This window comes from Petromyzon marinus, chromosome 5, assembly GCF_048934315.1.
Source record: "Petromyzon marinus isolate PM22_M1 ecotype Great Lakes invasive population chromosome 5, UKy_Petmar_22M1.pri1.0, whole genome shotgun sequence".
NCBI lineage: Eukaryota > Metazoa > Chordata > Hyperoartia > Petromyzontiformes > Petromyzontidae > Petromyzon > Petromyzon marinus.
Window position 1 is genome coordinate 7,603,067 of NC_133671.1, and position 21,301 is coordinate 7,624,367.

General features: G+C 49.5%; 1 protein-coding gene across 3 annotated transcripts in view; it reads right to left on the reverse strand.

Moving 5' to 3' along the window:
• Positions 1-5,906: 5,906 nt before the first annotated feature.
• Positions 5,907-21,301, reverse strand: part of LOC116939282 (uncharacterized) — a 41,949-nt gene continuing 26,554 nt past the window's right edge. For all 3 annotated transcript variants that reach the window (XM_076061132.1, XM_076061131.1, XM_076061130.1), the window contains one exon: positions 5,907-10,969. In XM_076061132.1, coding sequence (XP_075917247.1) covers positions 10,146-10,940 — 795 coding nt within the window. In that variant the 5' untranslated portion in view covers positions 10,941-10,969 and the 3' untranslated portion in view covers positions 5,907-10,145. The remainder of the gene's footprint in view (positions 10,970-21,301) is intronic.

The window sequence follows — 21,301 nt, forward strand, 5'->3', positions numbered from 1 at the left end:
CTTCGTTTAACTCACGGTCTTTGAGAAGTGCGTCAAAGTCGTCGGAGACACGCGGAGCCTGCGTTTTATGCGAGGCGATTCCACAGTTTAGGGACCGCGGCGTTTTTAACTGACACAAGTATATATAAATAATAAGGCATCCATACTAAATGTGAATTGCTTTAAAGTAGCGAATTAATTGATTAATCGACGCCGATTTTGATACGGGCATGCATTGTCACCAGATCTGAGTACCGTGTGCAAAATGTGGAATTGATTGGACAACGGGAAGCGGACGAAAATTTGATTACAAGATTTGACCCAGACAAACAAAGGAATCAAGTTCAGTAAAAACCGTTGAAAAAGAAAAAAAGATACCAAACTTAGCAAAACTTACAAATGTAATGCAACTCAGATGGTCGGCCAACATAACAGTTTACACTAAACCCGGTTGATCAACGTCCTTCCAAAGATTGCTAAATGTTGCATCCACCTTGTCGGTTTGCAGTCGTGTCTGAGTCGTGTGGAAATCCTCCCCGTAGAGGCGGTTCAATCTTGATTTGTGTCGTTAAACCCGCCACCACCCGACACAGCCAACTAGTAAGGTTTGTCACGTAAACAGAACGTGGCCAATTCGTCACTTAGTACAGCAACACCGGTTGTGTGTTGGAGAGCCAAGCCACAACATTCACAATCTGAGTACGACGTTTCGCCGGTAATTACAACCAGCTTCATCAGGCGACAGCCAGATTTGTGGAGAAGTCCACCCGTCTCGTTCCTTATATAGAGGCGTAGATGTGGTGACTACACTTCTGCGCTCTTGAGTCAACGTGCATTATGCGAGCCCATTGATCTTGTCCTTCCTGTCCATTGTGTGTCTTAAAATAGCCTTGCCAACGGTACGGTTCAGTTAATTGGCTGAGCTGGGCGCTTAAACCCGAACCTCACCGCCTCAGCCGTTCTCGTTGAGTCGACGTGACGAGGCCTAGGGGAGGGGGGGGGGGGGGCACGCGGTGGACCGAGGGGGAGAGCGACACACGACACAATTGTGGAAATTCCACATTTCCATGACGGCACCAGGTCCGTCCGTAGTGGCGTGTCACCTGAGAAAGAAATATAAGACAAATATCTTCCCGTACAGCCTTGCTATTAGGGCAAGTGCTGTTAGCGAGCACCTATGAAGGCCTGGACGGCACACGATGTGGGGTGGGTGGCCAGCACCACGCCAGCCAACCGCCTTTATCTCCCCAGTGGCGAATGTTGACGCATCACACCAGATACTCATTTGAGGCCGAGCTGACCGAAGGGAGTCCCAGGACCAGTTCAGATAGTCGTCTCTGGTGGTGGCCGTGAGCAGGATTCAAAATCGGGTTCGGAGCGCAGCGCGTCAACCGCTGCGCCACCGCTCCCCGAGAAAGAGACACGTGCACACGCACGCACGAACTACATCATCGTGTCAGCGATGATCGACTGGTGCGGTGTGTCGCGACGAAGATCAGCGCTCAACTTCCAGCGCGCCGTCGAGTTAAGAAAGTTGAGAAGCACTGCCCTCGTCTCAGAGCCACCTCGTTGACAATGAGAGCCACTAATGATTAAGCCGGATCGTGTTGCCACTTAACAGTGGAGGCACGGCCAGGATTATCCATTCCCTGTGGTCACCGAGGCTTTTCCAAACATTAGGTTACGTGTTAACAAAACACCCGATGTCAAAATGGGAGCGTGACTTGTTTTGCACAAACACTCGTGGAAAACAAGCACACACACACCAAACAAAGATCCCCAGCGTAGCCTTAGGAGATTGTTGGGGCAAGTGCTGTTAGCGGGCACCTATGAAGCCCGGCACGGTACACGAGGGCGGGTGGGTGGGTGGCACGCACCACGCCCGACCGCCTTTGTCCCCCCAGTGGCGATGTTTACAGGTACACATTCGAGGCTGAGTCGACCTAGGGGAGGCACAAGACCGGTTCAGATAATCGTCACCGGTGTTGGCCGTGAGCGGGAATCGAACTCGGGTCACCGAGATCATAGCGCAGTGCGCTAACCACTACACTACCGCTCCCTACAAACCAAACGTGCGCGCACACAGGCTGCAAAGTGTCAGTCTACAATGACGCTTTTGACGGCAACACTGCACGTTGCATCGGAACGACAGATGGCTTAAATTGACGGCACAGGTATTTGCTGACTATGGAACGTTACACATCTTGGATCGATTGGTAAACTTGGCATTGCGGGTATCACAGACATCAGATGTAACTTTTGAACACTATTAACCACGATTTGAATTTTACCAGGTAAGGTCCACTAAGCTATATAGACGTGTTTCAGAAGCGACCTGGCCACAAATGATAGCTCAATACAGTGGCTTATCACGTGGAAATGTATTGCAGCCAAATGCTCTAAATGCGTGATGTTGATTCTAAATGTGTAGGGAAAAATCGGAGGACTCCCGGAGAAAAATCCTCACGGCCACGGCGAGAGACATGCAAACTCTAAATAGAGGCGTCAGTACTCTGGTTCTTTCGATAAAGTCACGTAGGTATAAAAATTAAACAAAAAATAATATATCACGACTGAGGACTATCGCTTGTGTTGCGATCGAAACGTCGTGATATATATTTTTTTTATTTTCATACCTACGTGACTTTACCGAAAGAACCAAAGAGTATGGAGTCACGAAAGCTTCAAATCAAGATTAGAGGCGTCAGTGTCGGGTTCGAACGCACGACCTCCTGCACACCAAGCGAAGTAGTTATGTATGCGTGTATGCTGAACTTCGTTCGCACCTGTACGTTCTCGATCCACTCTCGTACGTCTCGGGAGGCACGACCAGGAACGACAGACAAGCAGTAAGGACGCAGCCATGCCGTGAGCCGGTGCCAACAATCTCGCAAGCTCTGCGGTCCTTAATGCGTCAAATGCGTCATTAGCCAATCAAATGAGCATTTGTATGTATGTATGTTGAACTTTACGTTGCCAACCGTGCTAATCGGAGTTGCGAGTACATGACAGCACACTGCGTGTGTAAGGAATTAAGAGATTCCTGGGAGAAACCCCACGCGTACGAGGGGGGGAAATACTGCATTGCTCGACAGGCGGACCATGTGAAGTCATCACTTTTGCTATACCGCCGTCTCCTGGGGAGCCAGGGGTACGAGCACCTCCTCGACACCCATGGGAAGGGAGTTTCGCGACATCTGTTGTGGTGATCCCCCCCCCAACCCTCGCCGCTGCCTCCACAGTGCTGGATTACAGGCAGCCACGTGCGTCGTCACCGCCGGCACCCTGCTATGACATGAACACGGGGCAGTGAAAGGTGGTGGCGGAATTTCCCGAAATTCCAATGCGAGGCCCACAAGAGCCCGTGCCAATCACATGGTAAGGGAATTACAGCAGAAGGGCCCATTTAATCAGCGTGTCAAATATTTGCCCGACTTATTTATGCAGTTCATATTAATTCCGTTAACCATGGAATATTACAAAACACATTCGCCGCAACCTGATCCAGTCTCATTAACACACTGTATCAGACATTGCAGTTTATCGAATTCCTTGCCAAATGGCTAACATCGGTGTTGAGATATACCCGGTGAGTACCCCCCCCCCTCTCCACCTACTCGCACTGACCACTGTGAAGTACGGTTAAACCACGCAGGACCGGCACGGCGCGTGGAGGTCCTCATGCAGCAGTGACGCGACACGAGGTGTACATTGCACGGACATATCAGAGGTTATTTGGGTAATGCAGCTCCGCCGGGCGTCCTTCTTGTCGCATGGCTGCTGATGTAGAGGCAGCGCAACCAACCACAACTTTCACATTGAGGTGGTCAAGTCGGGCAAACCGCGTCGGGAGTAGCGGAGTGTCATCATCGCTGCGATGCCTCCTTCGTATTTGTGGATCGGGGCATTGCGTCGGTATAGCTTGTACGCTCGGCTCTGGATGACCACAGTCGCACACGACTGGGGCGTTTTTAATTTATTTTCCTTCTGTGCATCGGGTATCGGCATCTACTGCCATGGTTTGTGCGGATGGTAATATCAAACCCAGGGATCTTCTGTGTCGGGTCTTTCACGAGGCGGTGTTTGTTTGCGAGTGCTTTTGAACTTACATTCAGCTCCCCAAGCTGCATCGGGGTTGAACTCGCGTTCTAGAAGGTTCTGCCTGGACCGACCAAGATTTACCAAAGCAGACACACACACACACACAGGTGTGCATTGCAAGGTGAAAAAGCTCGCAGGCCTCATCCAAACCAAAAGCTCAAATGGAACTGAATGTGTGGCCCGGACTGGCGTTCAGAACCGCCGACAACTGAAATAGTTGCGAAAATGTGGCCATCCAAACAGACGGCAGCAAGGCGAAGACAACTGTAGACCTGTTTCATCCTCACCGTTTCATCCTCGCTAGGACTCGTCAGTACAGTACAGTCATCGATGCTGCACACCTGTCAACCCCTTATCAGTGCCCACCTTATTATTGACCAATAATTCAGATCTCATTGGTCACTCCGTGTCCCTTATAAATCTCAACGTTCATCCTACAACGTTCCATCACAAGGGGGAGACACAAACAAAGACAACAAAAACATGTCCGTGTTGAAACATCTGTACGCCGTATGGACCTGAAAACTCTATTTACCTGTACAAGAATATGGGTAAACCGGATGGGTTGACAGGTATGACGCTCGCTGCTGCTATAAGCATCTGGGAGTCCCATATGTGTGGAGGGCTTTTAACCTATTGCCTGATGGAAACGCAATGCAAATCACAAGAGAAGACTTAGGGGACGTCCATAAATGACGTCACGCGATTTGACGATTTTTGACCCCCCCCCTCAAATATGACGTCACAAAGCTCTCGCCCACCCCCCAAATAAAAAAAATGCTTCAAATCGCTTTAAACTATTGTCATTGTAGTGCGTATTTAATGTGGCGCTGCACTTTGATGTTGTAGGAGAAAACATTTATTAAAAAGTCTATTTAATTAAGTAGAACGTGTTGTCTGTTTATTTAAAGTTGCGCATTTTGATGTGACGTCACATTTCTCAACCCCCCCCCCTTGTCACACATCGTCACAAATGTCTGACCCCCCCCCCCCCCAGGTATGTGACGTCATTTATGGACGGGCCCCATATGTGCAGGCCTTAAAATAAACAGTCAAAGAACAGTCCTCGTTTAAATTAATCATACGTACATACATTAAAAGAGGGCACCCTACCGTGTATAGCAGGTTCGCCCTCATTGGGAGATCATTAAAGCACTACAGCTCTGCTTAGAAACTTAACCAGCTTCACAGTTATCAGGAATCATCGGCACAGTACGGCCTTGGTAAACTTCCGAGGCTACGCTGCAGGCAGCTTCACCGATAATATCGGCGACCGTCAGTGCCAGTGCAGCCACGCGCCGAAGCTGTTCACTTAATTGTCGTGGTTCGTCTTCAATTGCCTTCGTCAAGCTCAAAGTTGATTTTGTTGAAGCAGGCGAGTGCTCAAAGGAGGCCAGGATAAAGTCTCCTTTGCAAGCCTGACCCCGAGGTCACCCACGAGGAGACGAAAGCAAAGAACAAAACCAAGTACAGCTACGAAGTATGCAGCAAAAATCGTAATAAAGGGGCACTGCATCAACGTTACAAAGGCTCAAATATTAAATTCCCCGCAGAGCCAAAAATCAGCTCGGGCCGACGCACTTCACAATAAACTAGCCACTTTGGCAACTCGGGTCACTCGCACGTGGGGCTTTTGTTGCTCCTGGGTCTATCCGAGTTCCCACCTGGTTAAACAATAACCTTGGAAATTAAACGTGTTAACCCCCGAAGCCACCCACAATGTCATCCCGTGGAAAAGCAAACTTTGAACTCAGTCATTGTTAGATAACGTGCAAATAAAACCAAGGTTCAGGTTTAATAAAAAGTGGCTCACAAGCAGCGGCAAGTTGGTTTTATGATTAATTTTATTCAGTATAATAATAAAATAACCCACCAACAATGCATTAAAATCGGAAAAGTTTTCACTTTGAACAACACTGCGGTAAAGATCCAGATTTAGTGCAAACAAAAAGAAAAACATAGCGCCACATTATTTGGCTAAAAAGACTCCGCTTCGATGATTTACAAATACAAACGCAAATATAAAGTGTCTGCAAGTCAATGAAACGAGAGGTTTCTCGTGACCTTTCGGCTCAAACGTAACGCGAATCTCTTTCCATTGTAAGATTCTCCATTAACAACAACATGCGAATACAGGCGGGCCAAGCCTTCGCGTAGGCCATATTTTATCACTCACAGCATGGTCGGGCAACATTATTGCCACGCTATATGGGAATGTGTTAGAGACATCTGTTGGTGATATAAAATCAAGGTCAATTTCTGGATTTTGCCAACAACTTTAGCTGCAAAGGTCATCATCCACCACCTCTCAACACCAGAGGTCAATTTCGAATCGCCTTCCACGATATTACGACGATAGGGGTCTCTGGTAACTTTAATATTTAACGATATATTGTACTATTCTCTACTTGCAATACAAATGCAGATTACTTATAGCTGTAGTTCATTCGTATTGTTCAACGTATATGAATACATTATCTAAAGTATTGTCATAATTTCTATTTATCGAACCAATAATGCTCATCAGGTACATGGCTCCCTGGCTCATGCTAGACCAGTGCCCTTGATTGCAAGGCCCGCGGGCCACTGGCGGCCCCTGGTGCCGCTCCCGACATTCCGGCGTGAAAATGCCCCTTGTAGGCGGTGTGGCGGTCCTCACAATGACGTCCCGTCATCGAAAGTGCCCCCCCCCCCCTTCTGAAAATCAGTGAAGAACACTGCGCTGGAAAGTTAAATCATTGCGCGGACAATTGCAATGATGGAGGTCCAGACGATAACTATCAAAGGCTGTCAATTATTTCCGGAAAACATTTTGCACTCGCATCATGGGCCTCGCGATAAATTGCTTTCCACACAGCAATGCTGGCAGAGGGCGTTCTAAGAGCCCGCCAGAGTATACTTTGACCTACTCTTAGGCACAATTCAAATGGGTAACAGCAGTTTGTTAGCAACTACACCGATACCACCCACCTTCGTCAATTCATAAATATTTTGTCGTAAACGCGCACACGGTCGATGACGTTTTTTTGACGAGCAACGATAAACCGTGCCGCGAGGATAATTCGCAAAACGGGTGATACGGTGATCGTGGCACCGCACGATGATGCATCGCAGCCTCGCATCGCCGGATTGCGAGAGGTGGCGCCGAGGGGGGGGGGGGGGGGGGAGGCCTTCATTCAGCAGCGGTGCAAACGGCCGGAGCAATGACGGATAACAGCAATCCCTCGCCAACCGCGGAATTCACGTACACGCAGTTTATTCTCCGCTGCATAGTAATTTATCAAGAAGGGCGGCCTGGAAATGTTTCAAGATCCACGTGTAAGCAGCAACACGAATTTACAAATTACGCGGCGACGTGGTTCTCCTCCGCGCCGCTGCACCACCCATGCGACACTGCTTCGTAGCTCATCAGCTGTCCGTCTTGTGCCGCTGATCGCCTGCCTCCTCGTCCGCCCACTCCATCGGTCATTGATGAGCCGGAGGAAGAGGGGGAGGGTGGGCTGAGCCCCTCTTTCGTCTAACCACGCCATTCCCCTCCCCCCATCATCATCATCTCATTGTCACGGTTATCGTCGTTTTAACATTTGATCTACATAACGACACGTTGCTGATATTAACTATGTTTCCCTATTTGTATTTTTAAATTATATCTTAAAGCTATTTTATATTCGATATTTATTTAATTTTATATACTTCAGCCCCTTAGTGTTAGACTTTTAACCCTTATTATAGTAAGACTTGTTTAAAACTTATTTAAGATTTTAGATTCCTATATGTTGAATGTATGCACCATCCTGCCAAAGTAAATTCCGTGTCGGTGTGAACTTACATGGCGAATAAAACCCTTTCTGATTCTGATGAACATGAAAAAAAGTATCTAAAGTTAAACCTAATGTTTATGTTTTTGTGCAATGTACTGCGCTTTATTTGACGTTTAGTTCATAGACGGGCAACTCAGTTCAGCTATGACGAACCCCCCACTTCCCACAAGTACTTTTGCCAGCTGCGGCCTTTTCCAGGAACCTAACCCCCGCGGTCGGCGAGGGATTGCCGTACGATAATAACCGCCGCATCGCGACAACCCCGCACGTGGCCTTCTGAGTGTGAGGCGCACACTCCTCTAGCCTAGAGGGGTTTCCAACCTTTCTGGGATCCACGAAAACATTTGCCACACGGCACCACCGATCCAGCGGGCATGTGGGGCTGTCCAGTGCTGGCCACCGCCGGTTTATCCTGAGTTTATCTCAACCATGAGCAGAGCCGCGTGAATAATAAAAACACTTTTAAAAGATGTACGGACACCTACAAATATATCTACACTAGCTTACACACAAAATGCATTTACATCGCCATCTTCGGCTGTTAAAAAATCATAAAATTGATGTAAATGGCAGTAGTAATGATAAAAATACAATTACAAAAGCACTGTCATCAATAAGCCTTCGCATTATTTAAATATCCACTTTCTTAAGACATCAACGCAGTCATACACACCAATCAGTTTGAGATACATTTCCGCTGTATAAATATGGTCACGACAAGGCAGAGCTATCAGCCGATAAGCATTTGGCATGTCAAACCATGCACGCCACGGTGAAAGAATATTTAGCGGGCACAGAATTATGGGTAAAAAAAACCCTACACAGCATACGCCAGAATTTCGCATTGGGATGTCATACAAATTCACGATGGCTCCAACATTTCAAACATGGCGTCATTAACCAGGCACAATGGCTGGGATCGGGTATCTTGGCAGTATTGTCATGACGAATATTAACAAGGGGAAAGCCCTGGCACAAGAGCAGCGCCGGGCGTCACCCGCAATCCTATCGGTGGTTTTAGAAAATAATTCGGAGAATGTTGTTTCTGACTTCGTGAATATTTGTCTGCACCCTTGGAACTAAGTAATCTTTCTTTACATCGGCATCTATATTGATGCATTTTAAAACTAAGACTTTCATTTTAAGACCACGGTTAAAACACTCGTATTGACAACCCAACATGTTCTTTAAAAAATATTTTCTGGGTTTGCGTACAAGATAGTTTTTATTCCCCTTCCATCCGTTTGGGCTGAACTTAAACCTTCCGCTGAAGCCATTTACTAAAATAAAAAAAAATGCAGAATTTATATATTCAACTCTTGGGAACCGTATGGTAATGTGTTAAAATAGAGTTACACATAATAAACCTGCATTTGGGTTGGGGGGGGGGCATATATTCACTGTTCTTTTTAAGCGATTTGTTTATCTTTCCTACACTTTGCAGTCCTGCAGTATTTTTGTTTTGTTTGATGTTGTAAGAATCTGACCCGCCCCTACTGGACATCTGTGAAAAAGAGCTTTAGAGCTCATCGGATTCCTCCAGTATAAATGAATTCCGACACCAAATTTGTTTTTTTCCAGACATGCAAAGGAAATACCAAGCAATGGGAATTCCGAGATGTTTCTTGTTTTCAACAAAAACGGCGATAATTTTGTGATGCAGCCACTCCCCAAGGCCGGCGTGGCATAATTGTCCAGCAATAATTGAAAATATTATTATCACATAACTGGTACCGCTACGGATAACCAGATGCCTGCAGTTAACGTGAATTCTGGTGGCTCAGGTTTTTGGATGTAAAAGCTGCAGATCAGCAACAAGGCTACAATGTACTGATGATCCCTGACAACAGTGGACCTCCACAGAATTTAATCACCACCCTGTTGGTCAGGAGGGCCTTTCAAGGCTAGGGAGCTAAGAATCACGCTGCTGGGCTCACACAATGCTCTTCACAGGGCCTACAAATCTGATCCTGATACGATGGTACCCGTTTTCTTTCCCGACAATACCGTGCAACTTCAAGCACGTTTCACCTCGAGGTTAACCAACCGATATATTTATATTTCTACTTAATCGCAGACGCAAGCACAGCACGCGCACCCGCATTACGCAAACACCCAACATTGCACACACCCCCCTCTCCGCGACGCGACACCCCACACAACACCTCCTCCTGAAAACCCGAGCGTCTTACACACGGCAACATCGTCAGCACCACCACCCTCCCCCCCCCCCCCCGGCCGCCACTAAGGGCCGCGTGCCGTGGGCACGGCGGCGTCGGCGGTCACCCGCAAGCGCAGGACGGCGCCCACGACGAACAGCGCCAGCCCCAGGAGCAGCATCGCGAACAGCGGCAGCGAGCGGCGCACGCAGGGCCCGCGCGGCTCTCTGCCGCCGCTCCCCGGCTCGTCGTCATCGCCGTAGCCGCCGTCTCCGCCCGACCCGTAGTCCCCACCGCCGCCGGAGCCCCGCGCCGCCGCGGCCGACAAGCGCGCGCCGCTTCCCTTCCCGGTCCACCTCCCGTCGCCGCCGCCGCGGCGGCAGGCGCTCCCCCACGCCCACGCCCCCGCCGGATCCGGGGGGAAGCCGTCGGGGCCGTCGCCCTGGGGAGCAGAGTCCCCGGCCCCCGACGGCCTTCCGCCCGCGCCGCCCGCGTCTACCGGCAGCACCACGACCAGGTGCGGCGGAGGCGGCGCCGGGGGCTCGGGGGGCAGCACGCACAGCTGCCGGCACAGCGGGCAGCGCAGCGACGGCGGCGGAGGAGGAGGAGGAGGCGGAGGCGGAGGAGGCGGAGGAGGCGGAGGAGGAGGCGGAGGAGGAGGCGGGCGACCCGTGGGGGACGGGGACGCCAGCAGCCGCCGGCTGCACCCACGGCAGAGAGCGTGGCCGCACGGCGCGAGCGGCACCGGTCGCAGGCGGCGTCCGAAGGGGTCGAGGCACACCGGGCAGCACGGCCCGTCCGGCAGGAGCTGCTGGGACGCCGACGGTGCGGTTGACGCTGGCGCCGGTGGCAGCAGGGCCTTTAAATGAGGTGCATCCATTTTGTAGGCAAACAACGGCAGCTCAGCTCCTGGAATTGCAAGCGTCAAAAACAGCGGAATATCCATCGGTTTTGTACTGTTGGAATCGAACGCGGCTCATCTCATCGCTGCCGCCTACGAAGTGGTTGTCCCTCTCGAGGTGCGATTGCTACCCCAGCCGTCGAAATAAAACAGGCCAGAGTACGCCTTTTGGTCGGACACCGTTTGAGACGAGGCTCGAAAGAAAGCCGTCTGGTGTAGACCAATCAGTTTCAAGGACACTGCATGTATTATCAGAGTGTGTTTTTTGTTTGCATTCTGACCATAAGCAGTGGTTAATGCAGACGTGATTCCTCGTAAAAGGTTTCAGTTTGGTGTTTTAACATCTTAACACCTGTTTTGTTGCCAGATATAAAAGAGGAAAACCTATAATCAAATAAAAAAATGTTAAGTACAGTAGTACCTTTCCACTGACAATCCTTTTGAAGAACCAATGTCTACAGTCCGCAGTTGTGTAAGCGGGGAAAACTGTGGACCGTTCGGATGTCTTTTTCTCCTTATCATCAGTGTTTATTTAATGGGCTACACCCTGCTAATGAGACTCCTAAAATCAAAAGCAGTCGAGGGTGTGTCTTGCTTAAAACAAATGCCGATTGAAAACATTGACCCACAATGTCCATTTGGTGATGGACCAAAATCAGAATGTTTACTTAGACTGGAGAAATCTGATAAGCTAATAAAAAAAACTTTTTTTCACGTGTGCCCAGTAGGGACGGGTCAGCAAGTGCCATAAAAACAAATACAAGAAAAAACGACATAAGCGCAAGATAGAGAAAAGGTAAACAAGTCACTAAAATAATAATAAGGATGAAGTCTAGAAGTACAAATTGCAGAAGTGCATACATTTCTGCCGATTTGTCAAAACCAAAAGCAAGCTTGGGGAAGAAAGGCAGCAAAACAACAACAGTCCCAGACAACACCAAGGAAAGCAACAGTCAACCGATTACATCGGCACATTAGAATTGAACTAAAATGATCGAACCACCAAGGGAAAATAAATCCTTATTTTTGTTTTACTCCCCCCCTCCATTTCTCCCGTGATTTCTTGCAACCTCATTGTTAGAATGTATTTATGTTTACTTCTGACAAGAGCCCAGTACAGAAGGGGGCACCACCATACACTCCTTCGGGCAGAAGCCCAAAAAGGCGGTGCTCACGGGTTGGGAAAGACAACCGGGATTGCTACCCTTCTTGCGTAGGGACTGTGAGAGTGGGAGCAAAGGAGGAAGGGAAGTCAAGGGGGGAAAGGAGCAAAAGTGAGGGGGGAGTTTTGTGAAGTGTACAAAAACAAGGTCTGCCAAATCAAGTAAACAGACAGGCGCCGAGTGAACTTATCATCGATACGAATCCCGCAAGAGCAACACGTACCACGCGCCTAGACGTGGGGCGATCCCTCCAACGCCTGTGCCCTCCCCTCTCCCTGACCTCCCCCTGACCTCCCCCCCCCCCATGCGCACCTTCACGCCGGATGCGGAAAGAGTGGGGGACCCCCATCTGACCTCGAACTCCCACTCTCTCTGCCCCTGAGCTTATAGCTTAAATGCTCTGTTCCTGCGATTGCTAGGAGGGTTGTGTTATTCTACTGCTTCCAGGAGCATTGTTCGTGACCGTTGTGACATTCGAGGTGGCTGGGTGCCTCAAGAGATCAGAGTGCCGAGATCCTGGGTTTGAATCCATGTATCAGCCGCCTGCGATTGAACCTGTTTGTCACGTGTTGCGAGTGGATGGTCTTAGCCCATTGACAAATATTCCTCTTCGTGTGGGTGATGTTGATGGACTATAATTGTACATTGAGGGGGGGTTGACGAGCCAGATGATTGTGTCAGGAGTAGCGGAGCGGTGCATCGCAGCGATGATGCCCTCGTTTGAATTTGCGAATCGGGCACAGAGTCGTCAAACGTTTCACGGTCTGTTCTGGGTGACAACAATCGCACAGCGCGGCGTTTCTTATTTTGCATTTGCGCATCATCATGAAGTTTACGCATTTGCTGCTGCCATGGTTCGTGCAGATGCGGTTTTAGAGTTGTGGCCCATAAGCTTTGACCGACTGGCAAATCAGTCGGTCAGTGAGTTTTATTTGGCTAAGGCCCATACGGCTATGACTGCACACAAAATAAAGTCACAAGTGACATTTGATTCTGGATAAATTCCAACTCTTTGAGAATTAAAAATATCGGTTTGCCTATCATGCAACAAACGTCAATTTACTCTCAGTGGCACGGCTGGTGGAAAGGCGCCGCCCCCTGTGTAGAAGAGTGGCAACTTGAAAAAGGTTTTCAGACGGTAGCTCTGCGAGAGCCGCTTCAGTGGGCCCTTTCCCAACACGAAGGGTTGCACTGCTCTGCCAGAAATACAAACAGCTACGTCATCTTATGACAATAACACCGATAGCACAAACGCGATAAATCAGGAGACATTAAAAAAAGATATATACGCAATAATACCCCGGTTTCCATTGGAAGGCATGATGACAAATATTGAAACGACGTAAATCGGGGTATTACACTGTGCGTATAACAATCGCATTTCAGTCTATAATGTTTCGCACCACCTTAACCCATACACGTCATTATTCATTCGGGATTTCAGTGCGTGTGTGTTTCTGACGTTGGCGAGTTTGCGCATTTGTCCATGAACGTTGGGGCGTGTTTGTGTGTGTGTTTGTACTTTTTTTGCTCATGTGTATGCATGCGTGCATGCATGTGCATGCCTGCGCGTGCGCACTTGTAACCACAGCGTGTTGTGACCAGTTTTGTTGGTACAACAACAACAACTGAATGTTAACCTCGAGCTCAACAAAACTGGGGTCAGGTTACATATAAAAGTACAAGGATTAACAGGTCGCACGTTGATTTCCGTGTGCGCGTGTGTAAGATTCAACATCTACAGAGCCGGAAGAGATGGAAAACGTTATTGTAAACACCTTCACGCTTAAAATCCACGACTACGCATTCGAAATGAAACCTTTTCAGAGCACAAAATTGTATCTTCGCACGCACAAACCAGTTAAAACATTGAAATAAATAAAAACGCCCCGAATCTGTTCAGCTGGCCCAAGCGGTTCAATGTTCTGTGGGGCTTTGCACCATGCCACTTGCATCGAAGCCGCTAGTTCCATTCCCATCACAGCTCTGCGGTAACATCTGTAAGGAGATTAACACTGTGTAAACTATAAACTACAGTAAAACCTTGGATTGCGAGTAACTTGGTCTGAGAGTGGTTTTGCAAGACGAGCAAATTTTTTAAATAAATATTAATTTGATAAACGAGCGAGGTCTTGCAATACGAGCAGCACGTGTAGACGCTTTGTCTGCCGAGCGTCACGTGATCACAACTGATATACGAGTGCTTTGGATTACAAACACGTTTCCGGAACGAATTACGCTCGCAATCCAAAGTTTGACTGTATTTTTTATTTTACCAGGCAAGGCCCAACTGAATTATATAGCTTTTTGCAGAAGCAACTTGGCCACAAATGATAGCTGAACTGGAGGATCCGGTAAAAATCCACACGACTACGAGGAGAACATGCAAACTCCAAATATACAGGCGTCAGGGTCGGGATGAAATCCATGAACCTCCTGTATATTCGGCGAGATAGGTAACATCTCGCCAACGTGTTTTGCTCCGAAGAGGATGTTCATATCCGAGTAGCATTATTTGCGTGAACATATGCCTGTCACTGGCCCTCATAATAAAAGTGAAAAATGATCAGAGACTGTGGTTAATGGTCTCTCTCTCATATATCCGCAAGGGCAGCACTGAAACCAAGTGTGTGACCAAGAATTTAAACCTCTCTAGTTCAAATCCCCGTGAAGAGGAGGGCGGGGTCAACCGAGCCCACCATTCCTCTGGGCTCGGGAAAGTGAGAACCTCACAATCTTCGAAATATCACTGCGGCCTTAAAATTATAATACACGTATAAAAATCGGTGACATTTTAAGTAATGGCCGTTCTTCATAGCGCATCACGTGCCATTGAAGAAGGGCGATTGCCCGAAATGGCCCATTATATATCAATTTTTCTTTTAGGCCACGCACAAAGTGCTCTTGACGAATGTGTCCAATGTTTTGTGCTCGTTGGAAATTGTGCTTATGCAACCACTGCCAAAACAAAACGGCTGCAGCCGCATCACCAAAACAAATCTGTGGTAAGCCGAAAGTGATTGTCCTGTGGAGAGACTGCCCCAAAACCACAGAAATGCGGAATTTCCACAAACGGGACCGCCAACAGCGATAAGCACCACCACCCAGTGCCCGTTTTTGGGAAGATGCGCTCTGATCCGATACGGAACAAGAGCGCAACACAAGCAAACTCGCCCAGAATGCGCCAGACGTAGGTCAGATCTCAGCAGCTAAACAGGGTTGAGAGCCTGGACAACGCTCGGATGAGCGAGCGGTGCGCAAAACAGGGTGCCGAAGGCTGCGGCGCTACATTGTGTGAAACAGAGGGCAGTGCACAGAGATGCGTCCTTGTACTGCAGTTCTACGGTCCCTGCCTCCACAACTGCGCGCCCACCTGTGTGCGGTGAAACAAAACCGCCGACGACCCGCCGCGGCGAGGCCCTCACCCAGCAGTGTGGATTCACAAAAATGGCGGCGCGTGCACTAACACCACAGCGCTTGAACGAACCAGGCGGTACGGGGGGGGGGGGGGGGGGGTACGAAACAAAAGCGTCGTCCACAACATTTATGACTCTCAACGCTGGAGCGCACACCGCGCACGACAGCTGCATTTGTCAAAATGCCTCCGGTTCGAAATGCAGACTCGGTTTGGATGCACGGAGTAGCGGCCGCATCGATTGAAAGCGGCGGCGGCGGGCCCGTGGTCACATTGCGACAGATTCCTCTCGCTGCCGAGCAGGCTACCCGAAATGACCCAAGCCTGTGCGGGTGGCTCACGGTGGCGAGATGTTAACTCCCTCGCCTGGCATGCAGGAGGTCGTGGGTTCCATCCCGACCATGACGCCTGCTATATATTTTGGAGCTTGCAGGTCTCTCTCCCCGTGGTCAAACATGAAAACTTGCCGCCTCCCACGCTCAAGTTTTCGAGATTGCAATTTTCCCGGGGCGTTACCCCCGTGACCGCACCGTCGGAATCACGGCATCAAGGCGACGAAGAATCCCGTCGGAAACCCTAGCCCTCTCGAGCAGCGCGACTCGTCGTGCTCGGCAATGGCCCGCGGAAGCGGACATCAGAGGCTAGAGACCATGCGAGATCCCTTCTCCAAGTCACCGCCGGTCCACACACAGCAGAGGGAAGCGCTTCCCACCCGCCGGGAGCAATGTTCGTCCACGGCCAAATTAAGTGCAGAACCAACATTTTGATGCGATGGTTGTTTGTGCAGTCATCGGTCAACCGGGCTGAGATCATCAACCCGCGACGCCTCAATATTCGGTTTAATACGCAGGATCACAAGCGGTGCTGGCTCAGTGCTCCGACCTCTGAGCCACACGGACACCTCTCATTATGAACAGTACGCTTGTTCACCCAGGGGGGGGGGGGGGGGGGGGTGGTGGTGACGATTGCCGTGTAGATTCCAACCGAGTGATTGAGGGACTTTCGTTTCAAAGTTTAACTCGTTACACTCCTTTGTCGGTCCGCACGACTACAACTCCGCGGTCTTGTTTTTAAAAAGGAAGACGCAAAACCCGAAAGCCACACACGAGCGTCTCTCAGCCTGCGAACGCGCGAGCGCCCGGCAACACGCCAACGTTGGCCCAACATGGGGCCGCCGTTCCGTGGAAGACGCTACCGTGTCACCCGTGTGTCAGCCCAGCGCGCGGGGTGGGGTTTGAAACCCGTAAAAGGCGACGCAGCCGCGTGGCCAGGATTTGCAAAGGCGACCCACCAGCGCTTTACTTAGGCCGATTGCAACTTCCACGTCTCTGCGAATCGTGGAACAGCGCAGCAAAAATATTAGTATGTTTAACACGTAGGCTTTCGCGACAAATGTTATCCAAGAGGTTTTTAGGGTTAAATCGCGTAAATGTGCAGTTATTTAACGACATTTAATACCGAAACGGGGATCTCTCCACAACTCTGCATGTCGCATTAAGTGGCTGGTTGCAATTACTGGCGAAACGTCGTACTCAAATTATAAAATCTGTGGGTTTACTCTTCACACTGGTTGGCTGAACCAGTAACTAATTGGCATGTTTTGTTTACGTGACAAACCTTGCTAATTGGCCGAGTCGGGTGGTGGCAGGGTTCACGACACATTTATATTCACGCAACCAAACCCCAAAAAACCCCCTCTATTATTGGAAAAATATTCGTAGATTGCGAATGCTTTCAATTCTCCCATCAATCTCTCGCTAGTCCTGCATTCCCCCCACCCCGAGGACGATTACACGCTCGGGGTAGGTCCCTCGCCCTTCAGCGGCAATGTTTAATTAAAAAGCACACGACCTTGCATTGTGCTCAAGTCCTTGTCGATTGCTAGACGCCCGTTCATTTATGATCGTGCCGTTACGTGGGAAGCGATCACGCGCAGTCGGGGAGTGGTGGTGGTGGTGGGGGGGGGGGGTGGATTGTTAAATGCGATGTGTTTTCTGTTTATGAAGCCTGAATAATGCAGAGTTGTGAAAGATCGCGCTGGGAACGTCTCTCTCTCTCTCTCTAATGAGTTGCGCTAATATGCAAGCGCGCGCGCGGCCCTGGCTGAGATGCTGCGCCCGCAGAACAAGGGAGTCCGTTCATCGCCGCAAATCTCGGCACGAGCACTCCCGGAGGGGGGGGGGGGGGGAGGGGTGCCTGGCTCACTCTGGGGCCAGGAATTAAGAGGCAGCGCCCGTTTCACATTCTGGCACAGCAGGACCTCGGCTGTCGTGTGGCTTACCAGGCCGGCGCAGTTGTGACACATTTGCTCTCGCCTCACCAGCGAAGGACGGTCTGGGTTCGATTTGACTCGGGCACCTTTCTACGTAGAGTTTTGTACGTTCCCCCCACCCCCCCCCCCCCGAACGCCCCGCTATTCTGCAGTTTCCTCCAGGTCCAAAAATAAATTTGGTATTGGCCAAACAATGCTCCCAATATTCTTGGTTCTTTCGGTAACGTCACGTAGAAGGGAAACAATAAAATAATACAAATATAAAACCAATAAAATTCTCACGACGTTTCGACTGCAACACAAGCAATCATCATCAGGTGTGACAAACCACAAGAAATAGTTTTTCACACCTGATGATGATTGCTTGTGTTGGAGTCGAAACGTCGTGAGAATTTTATTGGTTTTATATTTTTATTGTTTCCCTTCTACGTGACTTTACCGAAAGAACCAAGAATATGAATCCCTGCAGTCACGAAAGCTTTCAATTAAAAAAAGCTCCCAATGCTGAAAAATCACCTGCGAATTTGTAATGAGAAATTACGCCTCGCAACGTCGCCCCCGATTGCGAAATCTTCAGGAGGGTCGTGCCAAGTGGAGGCTTGAGAGACCTCGGTGAAGCTTTCGTAGGTAGGCAAAGCGGGAGACACTGTGCCACCCAGAATTGGCAGCCTGGTCGATGTTAATCTTACAAGGGGCCACGTTGTTGATGATAAACCCGGTGGCACTTTCTCATCCATCATCATCGTCATGAAATTCGTTGGTCATTTGCTGCCCTGTGTGCAGAAGATAATTTTTTTTTTACAGGACAGAACCTTTATCGAAAAAAAATCAAGGAGTCTCTTTATCCTTCAAACAGCAGTGGTGGGGGGGTGGGGGGGTGAGGGGGGGGGGTCACACTTTCCTACGCACTCTGCTACGAGACTATTTGTTGCAGGGCAGTCTAAATCCGCCTTAATTCTCAAGAATTAAAACTCAGCCAGATCAGGTGCAGAAGAAAATTTAATGTCGTAGATCGCCGCCGTTGACACACAAAAAAAAGAGAGCCTCTTAGCTCAATGGGCCTTGCTTTAAATAAACTCGCCCAGACTAATTTGTCAGTCAGTCAAAGCTTTTAAAATCTAGATTAAAAACGAATTTCTTTAGAACTGCGTTTTGTGTTTGCTTTGTCTCGCTTCACTCGCACCTCTGTTTAGCACGGTTGGCTACGTACGGTGCGAAAAAAGTTCAACATACATACATTTTGGGCCACAACCCCTAAATGGCATCTGCACAAACTTGGCAGCAGCCGATGGGGATATTTTATGCATAAATGGAAAGTAAAAAAAACACCTCTCCAGTGCGAGGCCTTTGGTCACCACTCAGAACAGACCGTGGAACATAAACACCCCGATGCCCGATTCACAAATACGAAGGAGGCATCGTTATAGAGCAGCGATGCGCCACTCTGCTACTCCTGACGCAATCGTCTGGCTCAACCACCTAAAATGTTAAGTTGTAACTTCTACATCAACATCAGCCGCAAGAAGAAGAAGAAGAAGAAAATTATTTGTGACTGGGCTAAGACCATCAACTCAATGCACGAGAGAACCCAGCTGCATGACAAGCGGTTGCTCAGATCAGGGCCCAGGGTGCTGGCTAAGTGTTTAGACCTCTTGAGCCACCTCAAAACGTTTAGTGCAGTGGCTTCGTCTGACCGACTTTCACGTGAACCCTAAACAACAATACAAATGAACAAAAAATGTTTTCTTGCAAACACGACTTTATGTAATGTGAGCTTAAATGGTCAATATTATATAATTGAATCAATACATCTTTGCATCTAGACTATAGGAAACGAAATTTTAACTACCTCGCCTGGTATACAGGAGGTCGTGGGTTCGATAGCGATCCTGACGACTGCATAGATGGAGTTTGCGTGTCTCTCTCATCATCACGGTGGCTATGAGATGTTAACTACCTCGCCTGGTATACAGGAGGTCGTGGGTTCGATACCGATCCTGACAACTGTTGTATATTTGGAGTTTGCATGTCTCTCTCTCATCATCATCATCACGGTGGCTATGAGATGTTAACTACCTCGCCTGGTATACAGGAGGTCGTGGGTTCAATAGCGATCCTGACGACTGCATAGATGGAGTTTGCGTGTCTCTCTCATCATCACGGTGGCTATGAGATGTTAACTACCTCGCCTGGTGTACAGGAGGTCGTGGGTTCGATCCCGACCCTGACGCCTGCTGCTGTATATTTGGAGTTTGCGTGTCTCTCTCTCTCATCATCATCACGGTGGCTATGAGATGTTAACTACCTCGCCTGGTATACAGGAGGTCGTGGGTTCGATCCCGACACTGACGCCTGCTGCTGCGGCATATTTGGAGTTTGAATGTCCTCCAGCGTGGTCACGTGGACTTTTCTCTGGGTCCTCCGGTTTTCTCCTTCCACATTCAGAATCAGCATCACGCGTTCAGCATATTGGCTGCAAAAACGTCACTTCGTTGAGCTATCATTTTTTGACCAGGTCTCCTCTGAAAAGAGAGCGCTGCATTAGCCGCTACGCTGCTCTTCGAAAAAAATGTTTTCACGCCGAGCCTCTTGCGCGCTCCGAGATTCAGCTGTGAACGGGGAACCACCCTGCAACTTGTAGCCGTCTCGGAACGGGAGAGGGCTCAATGATGGTGTGCGTGCAGGTGGGCCCGGCTTGTGTGCAGAGAGCCAGTCATGGACAGAACGATCAGCTGGTACCGGTTTCAGTTGTCACTCGCGCTTAAGCATCGGCTCACACACAAGAGCTCTTGGATTTCAAACGCACACACGCGCGCGCGCGCGCACACACTGCCTCGTAGGAAAACGTGTTCATCAGGAAAGTCTGCAAAACGGGTTTTCCAGCTGCGCCCAAAGACCGAAGAGCCCTGAATGCACTTTTGGGGTCGTGCTTTTAGCGAGCACCTTGCAGACTGCCACGGCACACGAGGGGGGGTGGGGGTGGCGTCTGGCCAGCACCCTACCCAGCCGCTTTTGTCTCCCCAGTGCTGATATTCATACACGCAACATCATGTACTACGCATTTAATGTCGAGTCGACCTAGTGGAGGGCCAGGAACATTTCACATAATCGGCACTGGTGTTGGTGGCCGTGAGAGGGAATTGAATTCTGGTCACTGGGTTCCGAGCGTAGCGCGCTAACCGCTGCACTATCGCCTCCCCAGCTAGCACGAAGATATTGACAAAGGTCCCCTGTGTGGTCTTATTATACTATAGGGGCAAGTGCTGTTAGCAAGTACCTATTAAAACCGGCAACGCACACGAGGGGGTGGGTGGCCAGCACCACGCACGCCCGCCCTTGTCTCTCTGGTGGCGATGTTTACACATTGCACCAGGTACTCATTTGAGGCCGAGTAGACCTAGGGGAGGCCCTGGACCAGTTCAGATCATCGTCACCGATGGTTGGCCGCGAGCGGGAACCGAACTCGTGTCGCAAGGTTCATAACTAAGCG